The 12,599-nt window shown below is 40.1% G+C and overlaps 2 protein-coding genes across 2 annotated transcripts in view; both read right to left on the bottom strand.

Annotated features, from left to right (window-relative positions):
• CAMK4 (calcium/calmodulin dependent protein kinase IV) overlaps positions 1–12,599 on the bottom strand; it is a 232,622-nt gene that overhangs the window by 191,515 nt on the left and 28,508 nt on the right. The window lies entirely within an intron of this gene.
• On the bottom strand, positions 9,385–10,094 carry LOC149749608 (high mobility group protein B1). Its single transcript, XM_089909172.1, has one exon. The coding sequence runs from the start codon at positions 9,952–9,954 to the stop codon at positions 9,400–9,402; it is 555 nt and encodes a 184-aa protein (XP_089765298.1). The 5' UTR covers positions 9,955–10,094; the 3' UTR covers positions 9,385–9,399.

Genomic DNA, 12,599 nt, shown 5'->3' with positions numbered 1-12,599 from the left:
TCAAGTGACTTAACCTCACTGCACCTCTTAATTCCTCACGTATGGTAGACACTATTTTATCTTTATCTTAACGGTGAAGAAGTCGAAATGCAGAGATGTTTATTAACATGCCCAAGGTCCTTCGGTTTAAAATGTGGTACCTATGTCTCATCCAAATTCCATGGTCTTAAATACTACCCCATATGTATTCCACAGACTTTTATTCATTCAGTAAATACTAGGTAATTACTATAGGCTAAGCACTCTGCTTGGTACTCAGAAATCCAGGTTGCAGGTTGGAGAAACTGGACAACTAAATTGATGCAAACTGAGGTTTTGCCAGACTGATAAAATGAAGAATGATGAGGAATTGAGGATTCTTTCAACACGGTATGAAGGAGTGGTTCATGGAATTTAAGAGAAATGAGAAAAAAGGGGACAAGGGGAAGCTGATAGGCAAAAAGGGAACTGAGGAGCCAAAGGCTGAAGAAGAAAGAGTCTTTTAACAGTAATCATGTAAGAAAGCAGAGAAGAGAGGCTGCAGTCCAAGACTGGGATGCAGGAATTAATACTTTCAGGTGTGGAGCCATTCTGTAATTAGGTAAAGGTCACTAAGGACAAAGAGGATGAGGAATCCAGAGGCCAGAGTGATGGCGGTCACCAGAGGAAGAAAGCAAATGTGATCTAAGCACTTAGCTGTTCAGTGTACGAGGGACAGTGACAGTGAAGAGATGGACAGGAAGGAGAAAAGGTAGTGGATGGGACAGTGAGAGCCTAAGGAGAAAGGAGCTTTACACAACCATTTACACCAGAACCTACATCTGATATTGTTTTGATCACTGTAACAAGGTTAACATTTAAAACATATTGCCTATATGTATTTTCATTTCTCTTCCCAGGAAATCATGTTTTCCAGCAGATACTCTGACAGTATAACAAAATGGAAGGGGAGGGGGAAACTCTTCCTTGGGATGGAGAAGGGTATTGCACAGGAAGCCGCTGTAAGGTTGGAGGACGGAATGAAAGGCTGCCAGATATAGCCTACTGGACTGTGGGAGCAGAGGAGAGATACTGGCAGGACTGAAAGGCAGATGCACAGGTCCTTTACTTTCCCACTCTGGGAAGGGCAGAGCATTATGTAAACTTTTAGGTAGGTATAGGTAGCTCTAAAACACTGCAAAGTCTGGCTAGTGGCACACTTCCAGGCATGCTGTCTGAGGAAGTGCTTCACATGCCCACACCCAGCATTGTATGACATACAGCAGAGCGCAAGTAGCTGAAAGTGGCTCAATGGGTGAGCTGAGTTAGAGCTCCAAGACCCCCATGCTCTCTATTAGGGCATGCAGGGAATCCAGGAGAAGATGAGGAGGTGCTAATAGGGTTGGAGTGGGACTAAATAACACAGTGTGCAGGGACTTTGTGAGGAAGGAAAAAGAATTTGGACCAGAGGCATCAGCTGTAAGTGCTCATGTGGTACCCATGTTGTAAGTCATGCAGACAGACTTCAGCAGCCACGGGTCTCGAAAGTGAACCAAATCAGTCCCTGCACAGCAAGGACCCAGGAAGGTCCAAAGGATATGGATTGGTTATGTGACTCCCATTAGTCCCACTAAGATATCATGTAAGCCCCGTTCCCTCATACAACCAGAGGCCACTTTGGAGAAGAAAAGAAGGAAAGGAAGAAATATGTAAGAGACTGAATATTCACTTGAAAAAGACTGAGCTGTCCAAAATAGGTTACTTAAGTCAGAAGATAATATGATACAATAAATTGTCAAGTTTAAGGTTTACCTTTTCCATTCTCCCCAGTCAAACCCTTCACAAACCCCACTACTCAATGCAAGTCAGCTCACAAACAGGACATTAAGTACCTCCGTTTCCTTGGCAAATATGCATAGAGTGTGCAAATTTACAGTTTCAACGTACACAAACATTGAAAAGTAATTCTTTCAAGTTACCATTATTGGTACATATTAAAATACTTTTAAACTAAATTTCCCATACTTTAATTTCATCTTATTTCTTCTAATCATATACCTCTACATCATCAAATCAATCTTCCCTGCTTTTAGATTTTTGCTTTGCTGCTTATCATTATTTGTATATAATATCCTTTCTGAAACGGATATAATTCAAGTTATATATATTTAGCTTCTATAATTTTTCCTTTTAAATGAATCCCCATGTTTCCTTAATTTGATTTTTCCTGTTCTACATGTCATTTCTTTATTTTTAATACTTTTCAGGTTTAGAAGCAGCTAGAAAGGAATGCTTTGTGAGTGATGTCTCATTAAAATAGGAGCAGAAAGAAATTATCCTTGACATGCCACACATCACACATCGGCCTTCTCAGCTATTAAATCACCCCATAAAGGTATACAGTATGATTTCCACTATCATTCCTATTTCCTTCATACTTAATATTTTCAGAGTTAAATTAGAGTTTAGCTGCCCCAAAACCCGCTGCACAAAAGCTCAAAAGACCTTACTTTTTTCCTCATTAATTTCCTGCAAATGTTAAGATTTCCTTGCACAAAGTAATAGTTTACACAGTAAAACTGAGTGGAGCACATATGGTAAACCTCTGTACCTTCCTCTTAATCTTGCTTTGAACCTAAAGCTGCTCTAAAAATATTGAGTCTCAAAAAAACTGAGTGGGGGTCATTCATGGGCTGGTAACCCAAGGGACCCTGCTGGTGTGAAAATTCCAGCCTTCCCGTTATTCCTGTTGAAATCTGTTTCCGCTTCCCTTTTTCTCCTAAAGGATGAACACTTATATGTGTTATTCCAAAATGAATCCATTAAATTCCTTTTCTGTCCTAGATCTATTACAAACACACCTCCATCTTTATGTAAACAGCAATTAAGATCCTCTCAAAGTAGCTTTCAAGGAATTGGCCATTAAAATATACCTTAGCAGGAAACAAAAAATCAGTACTATGTTCACTGGAAGAAAAGCATATAAAAGGAGAATTGCTGATCCCTAATGGACCTAATAATTTCATGAGTGTGGAAGTTCCCTTTACTAGAAGAGGAGTAAAAATAATGAACTGTAGAGGGCCGACCTCTAGCCTCTACGAGGTGGCTCCTCACAGTGAAATATACTGGGCCTAATGATACCACTCTACTTCTTGAGTGTGTAATTCCCACTAGGGTTCTCTTGGGATCCACTGACAACCTCAAGTATAGAGAAGGGAATACTGAGGAAAAATCATTCCTATTAATCAGTACTATTTGTTACGCAAACAAATAAATGATACTGTGGTCTGTAACTTTCTAAATCATTAGAATATGTGCACAACATAGTCATCAGTATTCTTGCTAACATTTTCTAAATCAAAAGCAATATATAAATCATACTGGTGGCGACAGTGTTAAAACTGTTATTCTGCGGATATTGTGTTTGTAATGTGGGATATTCTAATTCTATCACCCCCTGTATCCTTCAGAACCAAGATTCTCAACGTGGAAGAAAGAAAACCACATAGTCCTAAACCTGAATCATAAGTATTAAAGTTAATTTATGTATATATAATGAAAAAGCCTAGAAACAATGGCAAATCCTGTCTCAACGAGCACCACTGGGCCCAAATTACAGTCTTGAAACACATTTACCACTAAAGAAAACCAGGACTTTTTGGAGAAATGGCTGATCCCCGGTCTAGGGTAGGGAAGGTATAAGGAGAGCCCAGAATATCTCAACAAAGTAGATAGCAAGGAAGCTATCAGAGACTAGTACGGTCATTTATAAAGGATTTAGGAGCCAACCTGAAGAGCATCCTACTGGCCAAAGATGTGGGAATGAAGCTAACAACTGCACCAGTATATCAGAACTAGAAGAGAAGGGGAACTAGGCTTTGGGAAGTGTCAATATTAAATGGACAAGTAGAGAATATTCCACTAGAGAAGAAAGAGACTAAGAGGCAAAGAGAAAAAAAAAAAACATAGAGGATGTTATATCATGGAAACTGATGGAAAAAAATGTTTCAAGGACAGAGTGGTCATCAGCATCAAATACTCTAAGAATTCAAATAAGATTAAGAATTGAAACACATCCAATGGATTTAGCACTTTGACACCCTTAGCTGGGGCTGTGGTACGCTGGTATATGGCTCAACTAAAATATATGAATGTGATATACAAACAAAATGTCACAGTGCTAGACGTGTGATTTGTATGGCAAAACATCTCTGAGACAAGTATGATTCAATCGTGTGTGTGACACGTGTGTGTTGGGTGGGGGGAAGGGGAAGGAGTGAAAGATTTATAGAGAAAATTAGGCCAAATAAGCCAATCTGCTGAGAAAGCCTGATAAATAGCAAGACAGTAATTCATAAAAAATAAAGACCAAACTCAAGTATGGATGTTTCAACTCTGCCAAAAGTGTGAAACATCTTGAGGATACATAGAGATACTAAACATGCTTTTAAATACATGAGAATAGTAAAATGGACCCAAAAATCTATTCCTGATATAACCTACAGGAAGAGATAGTTCATAAGTATAAAGGTAAAAAAACTTAGGTTTGAAGAATGGAATAACTCCAATTCAGGATAAATGTATAAAGGGAAAAGTTCCTTGTGAGTACACAATTTGTCTCCGTGCGTGTGTGTGTGTGTCCTGAATATATTTCTTTAGGAAGACTACCATCCTACCAAACCATTATTCCATCATCTCTGGACTGTCATATCACAAAAGATTGCTAATCGGTTGGTATTCCTGCCTCCAGTTTGTCTTCACTCCAATCCATTCTGCTAAAAGATGTCTAATTTACACAGTTGTGCTAGTGGCACTCTGGCTAAGAAATCTCCAGTGGCTCCCACCACCTACCAAAGACATTTCAAAGCCTTCCAGCACAGAGGTCTATTCCAAAACTTCATGTTGATGCTGCTGCTCATCTGAAAAACTTGTCATTTCCTTTATATGTGTCATTTCCTCCATCTGTCGAAATCATAGTGATCATTAAAACCCAAGATGGGGCTTCCCTGGTGGCGCAGTGGTTGAGAATCTGCCTGCCAATGCAGGGGACACGGGTTCGAGCCCTGGTCTGGGAGGATCCCACATGCTGCGGAGCAACTAGGCCTATGAGCCACAGCTACTGAGCCTGCGCATCTGGAGCCTGTGCTCCACAACAGGAGAGGCCGCGATAGTGAGAGGCCCGCGCACCGCGATGAAGAGTGGCCCCCGCTTGCCACAACTAGAGAAAGCCCTCGTACAGAAATGAAGACCCAACAGAGCAAAAATAAATAAATTAATTAATAAACTCCTACCCCCACCATCTTCAAAAAAAAAAATTGTATGTTATATTAAAAAAAACACCCAAGATCAAACATATCTATTAATGGAGTGTTTCCTGTTCATCTCCTCTCTGATTACTCCCTTTTCTGGATCGTTCTATTATTTGTTCTGCCTTTTTAATGGAATTTATAAGATATAGCTTTATTTCATGTTTATCAGAATACAAAGTTTATCTCTCCCTACTAAATTTCATATTCCTTGAAGACAGGGTAAACATCTTACTCTCATGTGTATTTCTCATAATAAGCAGTAAAAAGCTTGACTCTGTACCTGATGGATAAAGCCTTATTAAAGTGAATAAATAATATGTGTATAATGAGAGAAGCTAAATTTTAACAGGTTCCTTGGAAGTAGACATAGAGTGTACTTACAGAACCAAAAGTATGTGACTACTCATGAATATTATCAATTCATCTTGATTCCCCAAAGTTAAATATAAACCCTAAAAGACAGCTTGATAACCAGATGCCCATATAAAGATAACAGCCAGTCAGTAAGCCACCTGATATATGGAACTATGCAATACTCATCTTTGATTCCCAATCAATGTTGCATTGGACCTGGCAGACAGTTGGACATCAATAAGTGATATTTATTTAGAAAACGGATTAATCAACTCACTCAACTATCTACTGAGCATATCAATGTTCTAGGGGTATTCTTGGTGCTTTGGTTACAGCAGTATATAATTAGAGGCAAGATCCTTGCCTTCATGGGGCTTATATTCTCAAAGCACCTTGACAAGCAAAACAAAGAGATAAACAAGAAAATTTTCAGGTAACTATATGTAACAGAAAGGACAGTGTGCCTGGGGATCGTGATCCAGTGGGAGAGTGGTAAGAGGTGAGAGGTTAGGTGGATGAGGTAGGCAGAGTCTAAAGTCTATTGGGTTTCGAGGGTCACAGTTTGAAATTTATTTTTAGTACACTGGGAAGCAATGGGAGAGTTTTACAGATATTAGGAAGAACAATTTGGTTTAGTTTACATTTTTAAAGGCTTACTCTGTGCAAAAAATAGATATTAGAGAGGCAATAAAAACTGCTGTAAATCCAGCTGAGATGTGAGAGGCTGGCTTGGAATTGGGTTAAGGCAGATAGAGAGGGCAATGGTGATGGGGTTTGGTGAAGCAGGCTAGTGCGGGAGCAATATGGCAGGAAAGAAATGGATCAGTGAACAAATGTGGCAATACAAACGAAGATAAAAGTGAAGGAATGAACCACAGTATTTCCTAAAGAGCTCAAGTTATTGATTGTCCCCAAACAGCCTTTACTGACCACTAGACTTGAGGCATGAGAGAGATGGGCCCCCGGGGCAAACAACTGGAATTTGCTCTCTGTGGACCGATACTCCAAGACAAAAAGAGCAGGACAATTGAGGGAGAAGGCTGGGCCCTGCCCAAGAAGATAAGAGACCACATATTTCTCATTCTCCAAGTCAAGAGACCTCCCCAACTACACATGCGCAGAAAAGCTCCTTGGAGGTCAAAAAAGGAGGGGGAGCCACCCCATAGTATTAAGTGATGCTAACTACGCATAGACCTCTTCGGTAGAGTCCATCTTGGCTAAGAGATGCGCATGCACACATGGGAGGATCCTGAGATAAACCAAATACGGACTGTGAACCAGGCAAATCAAAATGACTGGCCAAAGAAACCCAGAAGAAATGCCCTATATAAGTGATTTAAACAGCCACGAAGACGTGACTCTCTCTCTCTGAGCCCACCTGTGTGTCTGTCCACACGTACTGTATTCTTTTTTCCTCCTAATAAACACGTTACTTGTTTCACTACTTTCCATCTTTGTGGGAATTCTTTTTCTGCAAAGCCGAAGAGCCAGGGCCTTGTCACTGACCACTGGTCTAGTGGCTAGGATTCGGTGCTCTCACTGCCGAGACCCGACCCCAATCTTTGGCCAGGAACTGAAACCCTGCTTCAAGCCACTGCGGGCCAAGGCCACCCGAGATCAAACTCAGTACCCTGACTGAACTCCTATCTTTCCTTTATTTTCCCCAATTCACGCAAACTTTATATAAAATGTCAGGTCACAATGATAATTATGATATATGTAATATAATTTAAAAATCAGTATTGCCTTGAGATCACTAACTGTATTTATGAAATTGATTTCACATAACAGGCACGGGAAACTAAGTCAAACACCGTTTCCACCAAGCGAAAAAGAAAAATCATCTGATGTAGTCAAGAATCATTCTTGAAAGTGTACCTTCTAGAAAGATGGTGACGGTGAACTATGATCTCTTTGTGTTGCCTTACTGACTGCTACCCTTTCTTTTTAACTTATATGCCTTCTGGTTTAGTATGATTCATTTATTCTAGGAACAACCCGGCTAGGGTGCTAAATTACTATTTTCTATGCTGCAAAAAAAACTTACCCTAATGGGTACTTCCACAGGAAAGAGAAAGCAATAATACAAATCAATCAAACCAAAAATATTTGCCTGTGTGATAAATGCATTCACCTTATAATAAATAGAGTCAGAAGGAAGAAAAGAGTGATAATTGCAAAGCATTTATTTTGAAGTGTTTTTTCATTTCTCCTCAAAAGGATATAACGTAAGAGGGAAATTATTCACAATTGTAGCATATTATTAGGCTAAATATATATAAATTGTATTAATAATGGTACCTGCCCTACTGCACAACCCATTTCACTGTTATTGATGGAATATGAAAAGCCACATGAAAGCAAGTTAAGTGGGTCATTATTTACCTTTTAGATTATGCTTATCCATATGACCAAGATGGACTTCAAACTGTTTGACTAAACTTTAGACAGGTTTCTTCCTGACTATAGTCTCCTGACCTCCCTTTCCTTAGAGAATTTACTTTAGAAAACTGTCATTTATAATTTTTTCCTCTGCCCCTTTGAGATATAAATCTTCTATAACCCAGGAATGTCTTTCTTTCTCCAGGACAAGGGAACTATCCCTTTGAAATGTAACCATCAAGAAAGATAGCATCCTTATTTCCAGTCTCGGTGTGAAGGTAGGAGCCTAACTTCCGTAAGCACTGATTAGCAGATACAGATGGCCTAATCACATTGACCAATCTCCCCACTAGTGTCTTCCAGTACTTTTCCACTAGCTCAACTCAGCACTTAAAAACACTCCTGCCTTTTATTTCAGTGGAGTTGAATTCAAGCTCAACTAATACAATAATCTTTCTCCTATTACAATAATCTCTCTCCCCTATTGCAGTTGTCTTGTATAAAGTCTTCTTTGCTGGTTTAGCTGGTTGGGTGAAATTTTTCTTTAATATAACAAAGTTGCAGAAGGAAGACCTAAGTTGGGTCTTCGCAGCCCGTGAAGATATAGTGGTGGAGTGAGGAGCCCAGGGATCCATGGAAGGTGCTAATAAGTGGACACAAGAATGAACCTGCAGAACTAAGACTCCTAAACTGTTAAACTATCAAGGATAAGGGCCTCTCTTTAATGCCTTAGGCTATATACCTTGAAAAAGGGAGATACATTGTACAAGTTTTGACTCTGGACAATGGTTAAACATGTGGGGAAAAGAAATACTTTTAAGAAGGGCACAGTGCCAGTCACTCAGATTGGTACATATTCCAGTCCCAGAGAGCTTAAGCTGGTTCACAAGAGGAGAAGGTCTGTGAGGAACGGTAAGTCATGGGATAAGGCCTTATTACTGAAGGGATAAGAGGTAAATTCTGCTTGTAATCAATGCATAAATTGGAAGAGAATGCAACACAAGTGGGGGGAGCATTCCCACCAACTTTTCACAGTAAATGTGGGAACCAAATAGAGTGACTCTCTCCCAATGTTAGAAGCACAAAAAAGACCTCACTATGGTGACATGAAAGGCAGTTGCCAAAGGTAGAAGATGAAATCTCAACGATGATGAGGTGAGGAAGATGAAGACAATTATTATTGCGATTGTTTATGACAAAGTTGTGAGTTTTAGAAGAATCAGGAAAAACTTCACCATGTATGACAATGGAACTGTATCACAGAGAATGTACAGGGGTTCATCATATGACAAGGTCTAACACAAGGCATTCTGAGAAGAGTGACAGTGCATTTAAGATGGAGGTGCCAAAAATTAAGCTGGCAGCCAATTTACATATCCAAAAATGCAGGGAGAGATCAGATTGCAAAATGTCTTTCAGCCTTGACGACTCCCTTTTTTGCTGCGTCAGGCTTCCCTTTAGCTCGGTATGCAGCAATATCCTTTTCGTACTTTTCCTTCAGTTTAGCAGCCTTCTTCTCATAAGGCTGCTTGTCACCTGCAGCAGTGTTATTCCACATCTCTCCCAGTTTCTTTGCAACATCACCAATGGATAGGCCAGGATGTTCTCCTTTGACTTTTGGACGATACTCAGAACAAAACAAGAAAAAGGCCGAAGGAGGCCTCTTGGGTGCACTGGGATTCTTGAACTTCTTTTTTGTTTCCCCTTTAGGAGGGATATAAGTTTTCATTTCTCTTTCATAACGGGCGTTGTTCGCCTTTGCCATGTCTTCAAACTTTCCTTTCTCTTTAGCAGACATCGTCTTCCACCTCTCTGAGAACTTCTTAGAAAAATCTGAGAAGTTGACGGAAGCATCTGGGTGCTTCTTCTTGTGCTCCTCCCGGCAAGTTTGCACAAAGAATGCATATGATGACATTTTGCCTCTCGGCTTCTTAGGATCTCCTTTGCCCATGCTTAATTATTTTTCCTCCGCGAGGCACAGAGTCGCTCAGTGCCTGTCCGGCTCTCACTTGCCCCGGCGCTGTCTCTATGGAGCTCAATGTACTGCAATGGCTGTGAGAGCAGGAGCCAGACCAAAAGAATTTATAGACAATGTACAAGGGTATATAATTGATATGTTCTTGCAAAATGGCTTATAAATTGAGTTACTTTCTCCTTAATTCATCTAAAGTTTTCAGGAATACTTTGTCACTTTTGATCGATCTTAAATTGGCATTGCTTCCTAACACATCAGTTTTATATTTTTCTATTTCCAGATCTGTCAATTTGTTAATGATCTATAAAAACCCACTTTCACACCCTAAAGGAGTTCACTCTTACATGAATGTCACAGGAAATACTTTGATAACATGAAGCTCTCTTGAAATACTTTTTTTGTGTGTGTGTAGTACGCGGGCCTCTCACTGTTGTGGCCTCTCCCGTTGTGGAGCACAGGCTCCGGAGGCTCAGGCTCAGCGGCCATGGCTCACGGGCCCAGCCGCTCTGCAGCATGTGGGATCTTCCCAGACCGGGGCACGAACCCGTGTCCCCTGCATCGGCAGGCGGACTCTCAACCACCGCACCATCAGGGAAGCCCTGAAATACTTTAAATTAGTTTTATACAGTGGAAATTTTGTGAATCACATTTTCTTGATGGAAATCAGAACAATTAGGAGATTACACATATGGCTATGGTATTTAAAAAAATTACATCTTCTAATCACTTGGAGCAATGCATGTGGGTCACTGTAATGACCTGGTGAAGAGAATTCAGGGCAGTATACCTTTACCTATCCTTCAGAGACCACAGATCCCTGTTACTTCCAATGGATTGTCAGAAACCTGCCCATTTCTCCTTCAGTATTCTTCCCATGGATACCATGAGTACAGTAAGAACATCCTATTGGGTACGTAGGTCAAAATCACTTTTTCTTTCTTTTCTATACTTCAAATCAAATTACACTAAGAGAATCCATTAGTTGCTGCAATTTTTCCCTGGACTGCACTCAGTTTTAAAAGAATAATTAGTCAGTATCAAAATATATATGGCTACATATGGGGTATGTGTGTGTGTTTGTTCTAAAGATGAGAAAACTTACTTTAAAACGAATCGTTTTGTCTTTACACTATTAGCTTTAAAATTACTTAGTTCCTGCAACACTGCAGATTCCAATCCATTACCCACACATCCAAAAATACACTGGAGGAGGTTGGTATTTTAAGTGGTGTAAAACAGTGTTGTGGTAACTAGGAAATGAGCTTTTAATTAGAACACCATCAGAGACTCCAAATGATCATAAGATGATGATGCAATGAATCTATAAATGCAAAGCTTCTGAGACTACAAAGATAAATAATGGGGACTTTACAAATACAGCTTGGGGCTCTGGGGATGCAAACACACAATTCAGCTCTTGTTTTCATTCCCAAGACAGGCTGAGCTAAGGTGCTGTACAAATTGTTACTCTAAAAGCGGGCAATAGAGATCTTAGGGAACTTTAGATAATGGCTTTTTAAAGGCTCTGCTGCATTTACTCAAAACTCTGACCTAGCTGAAGTTGTTGGCAAAGATAAGCAGTTTGGTAAACTCTACCAAGAGATACACAGAAAATTAGAAAATCAGCTTACTCCACACAAGAATAAACTTGCTGGGCATGAGTCCAAGATTACCCATTCAGATTATAATAAAGACTGCTGCGAACATTTTCTCTTTGTAAGGAGAAATATAACTGCTTAGTACTTGGAAAGAAGTTTTCTTCCCACAGCTCACCAAGTGAGTAGATCCAATGCAGGTAATGAGGGCATGGGATGGGCAGACCAAAGTTATTTGTAAGACACAGGAACCAGGCCCCCTGGCCATCAAGAACAGCTCAGATAACATTCAACTATGCTATTAGACCATCAATAAATTCAGTCAGAAATGTACTTCAGTCACACCAGGGAATTCCAGTAATCAGCCCCAATTTAGAAGACACAAAAAACAGCTCTATTTTTTTTTTCAAAGTTCTAAGTAAAGGTTGGACAAAGGTCAGCTTTAGGAACATTGAGACTTCATTGGATTCTTTTGCAGTCACTGAGCTCACTGCAGTGCTGTTGACACATGGTGCTTCAGGTTTCCCCCCAGCACCTGATGTGGGCCCCATCAAGGTCAACACAAGTAATTACGCAGGGTATGGAAATAAGCCTCCAAGAACCAGAAGCCCAGAGAAAACCAGGGAATTGAGACCAGTACCTTCATTACTCATAATTAGCTTTATTTTTACCACCATCACCCAAAGAATTGTAGATGCCAATGTTGATGCAATGCTGAGGTATTAGCAGTGATAATCCCTTGCCCTGTAGATCCTGACGATCATAGGTGATAAAGAGTAGATGGGATGAGCAGATGTATTTATGAGAAGGGATTTCTGAATCCTGAGAGAAACTGACCTCTTGGTCCCTCAGTTTCTCTCTTAAAATGTTAATTCTACATATCTTACATGAACATCATCTCTGCCACACTTTAAAATTTGTATTTTGATGTTAATATCAGTTCATGTCATCACAGAGTGAGAAGGAGTTAAATGAGGCCGACAGGTCTACTCCCTGTGTTTTATCAAGGGTGTCAACCCTGCTCAC

The sequence above is a fragment of the Delphinapterus leucas genome, chromosome 3, assembly GCF_059928025.1.
Source record: "Delphinapterus leucas isolate spDelLeu-1000000601 "Yukka" chromosome 3, BTC_Dleu_Yukka2, whole genome shotgun sequence".
NCBI classification, from domain to species: Eukaryota; Metazoa; Chordata; class Mammalia; order Artiodactyla; family Monodontidae; genus Delphinapterus; species Delphinapterus leucas.
The sequence above is the reverse complement of the archived record's forward strand: the minus strand, read 5'-3'. Positions and strand labels throughout refer to the sequence as shown.

What these genes read in the sequence shown, in the direction of transcription:
- LOC149749608 (XM_089909172.1), bottom strand. Translation starts at nt 9,954, where the DNA reads ATGGGCAAAGGAGATCCTAAGAAGCCGAGAGGCAAAATGTCATCATAT.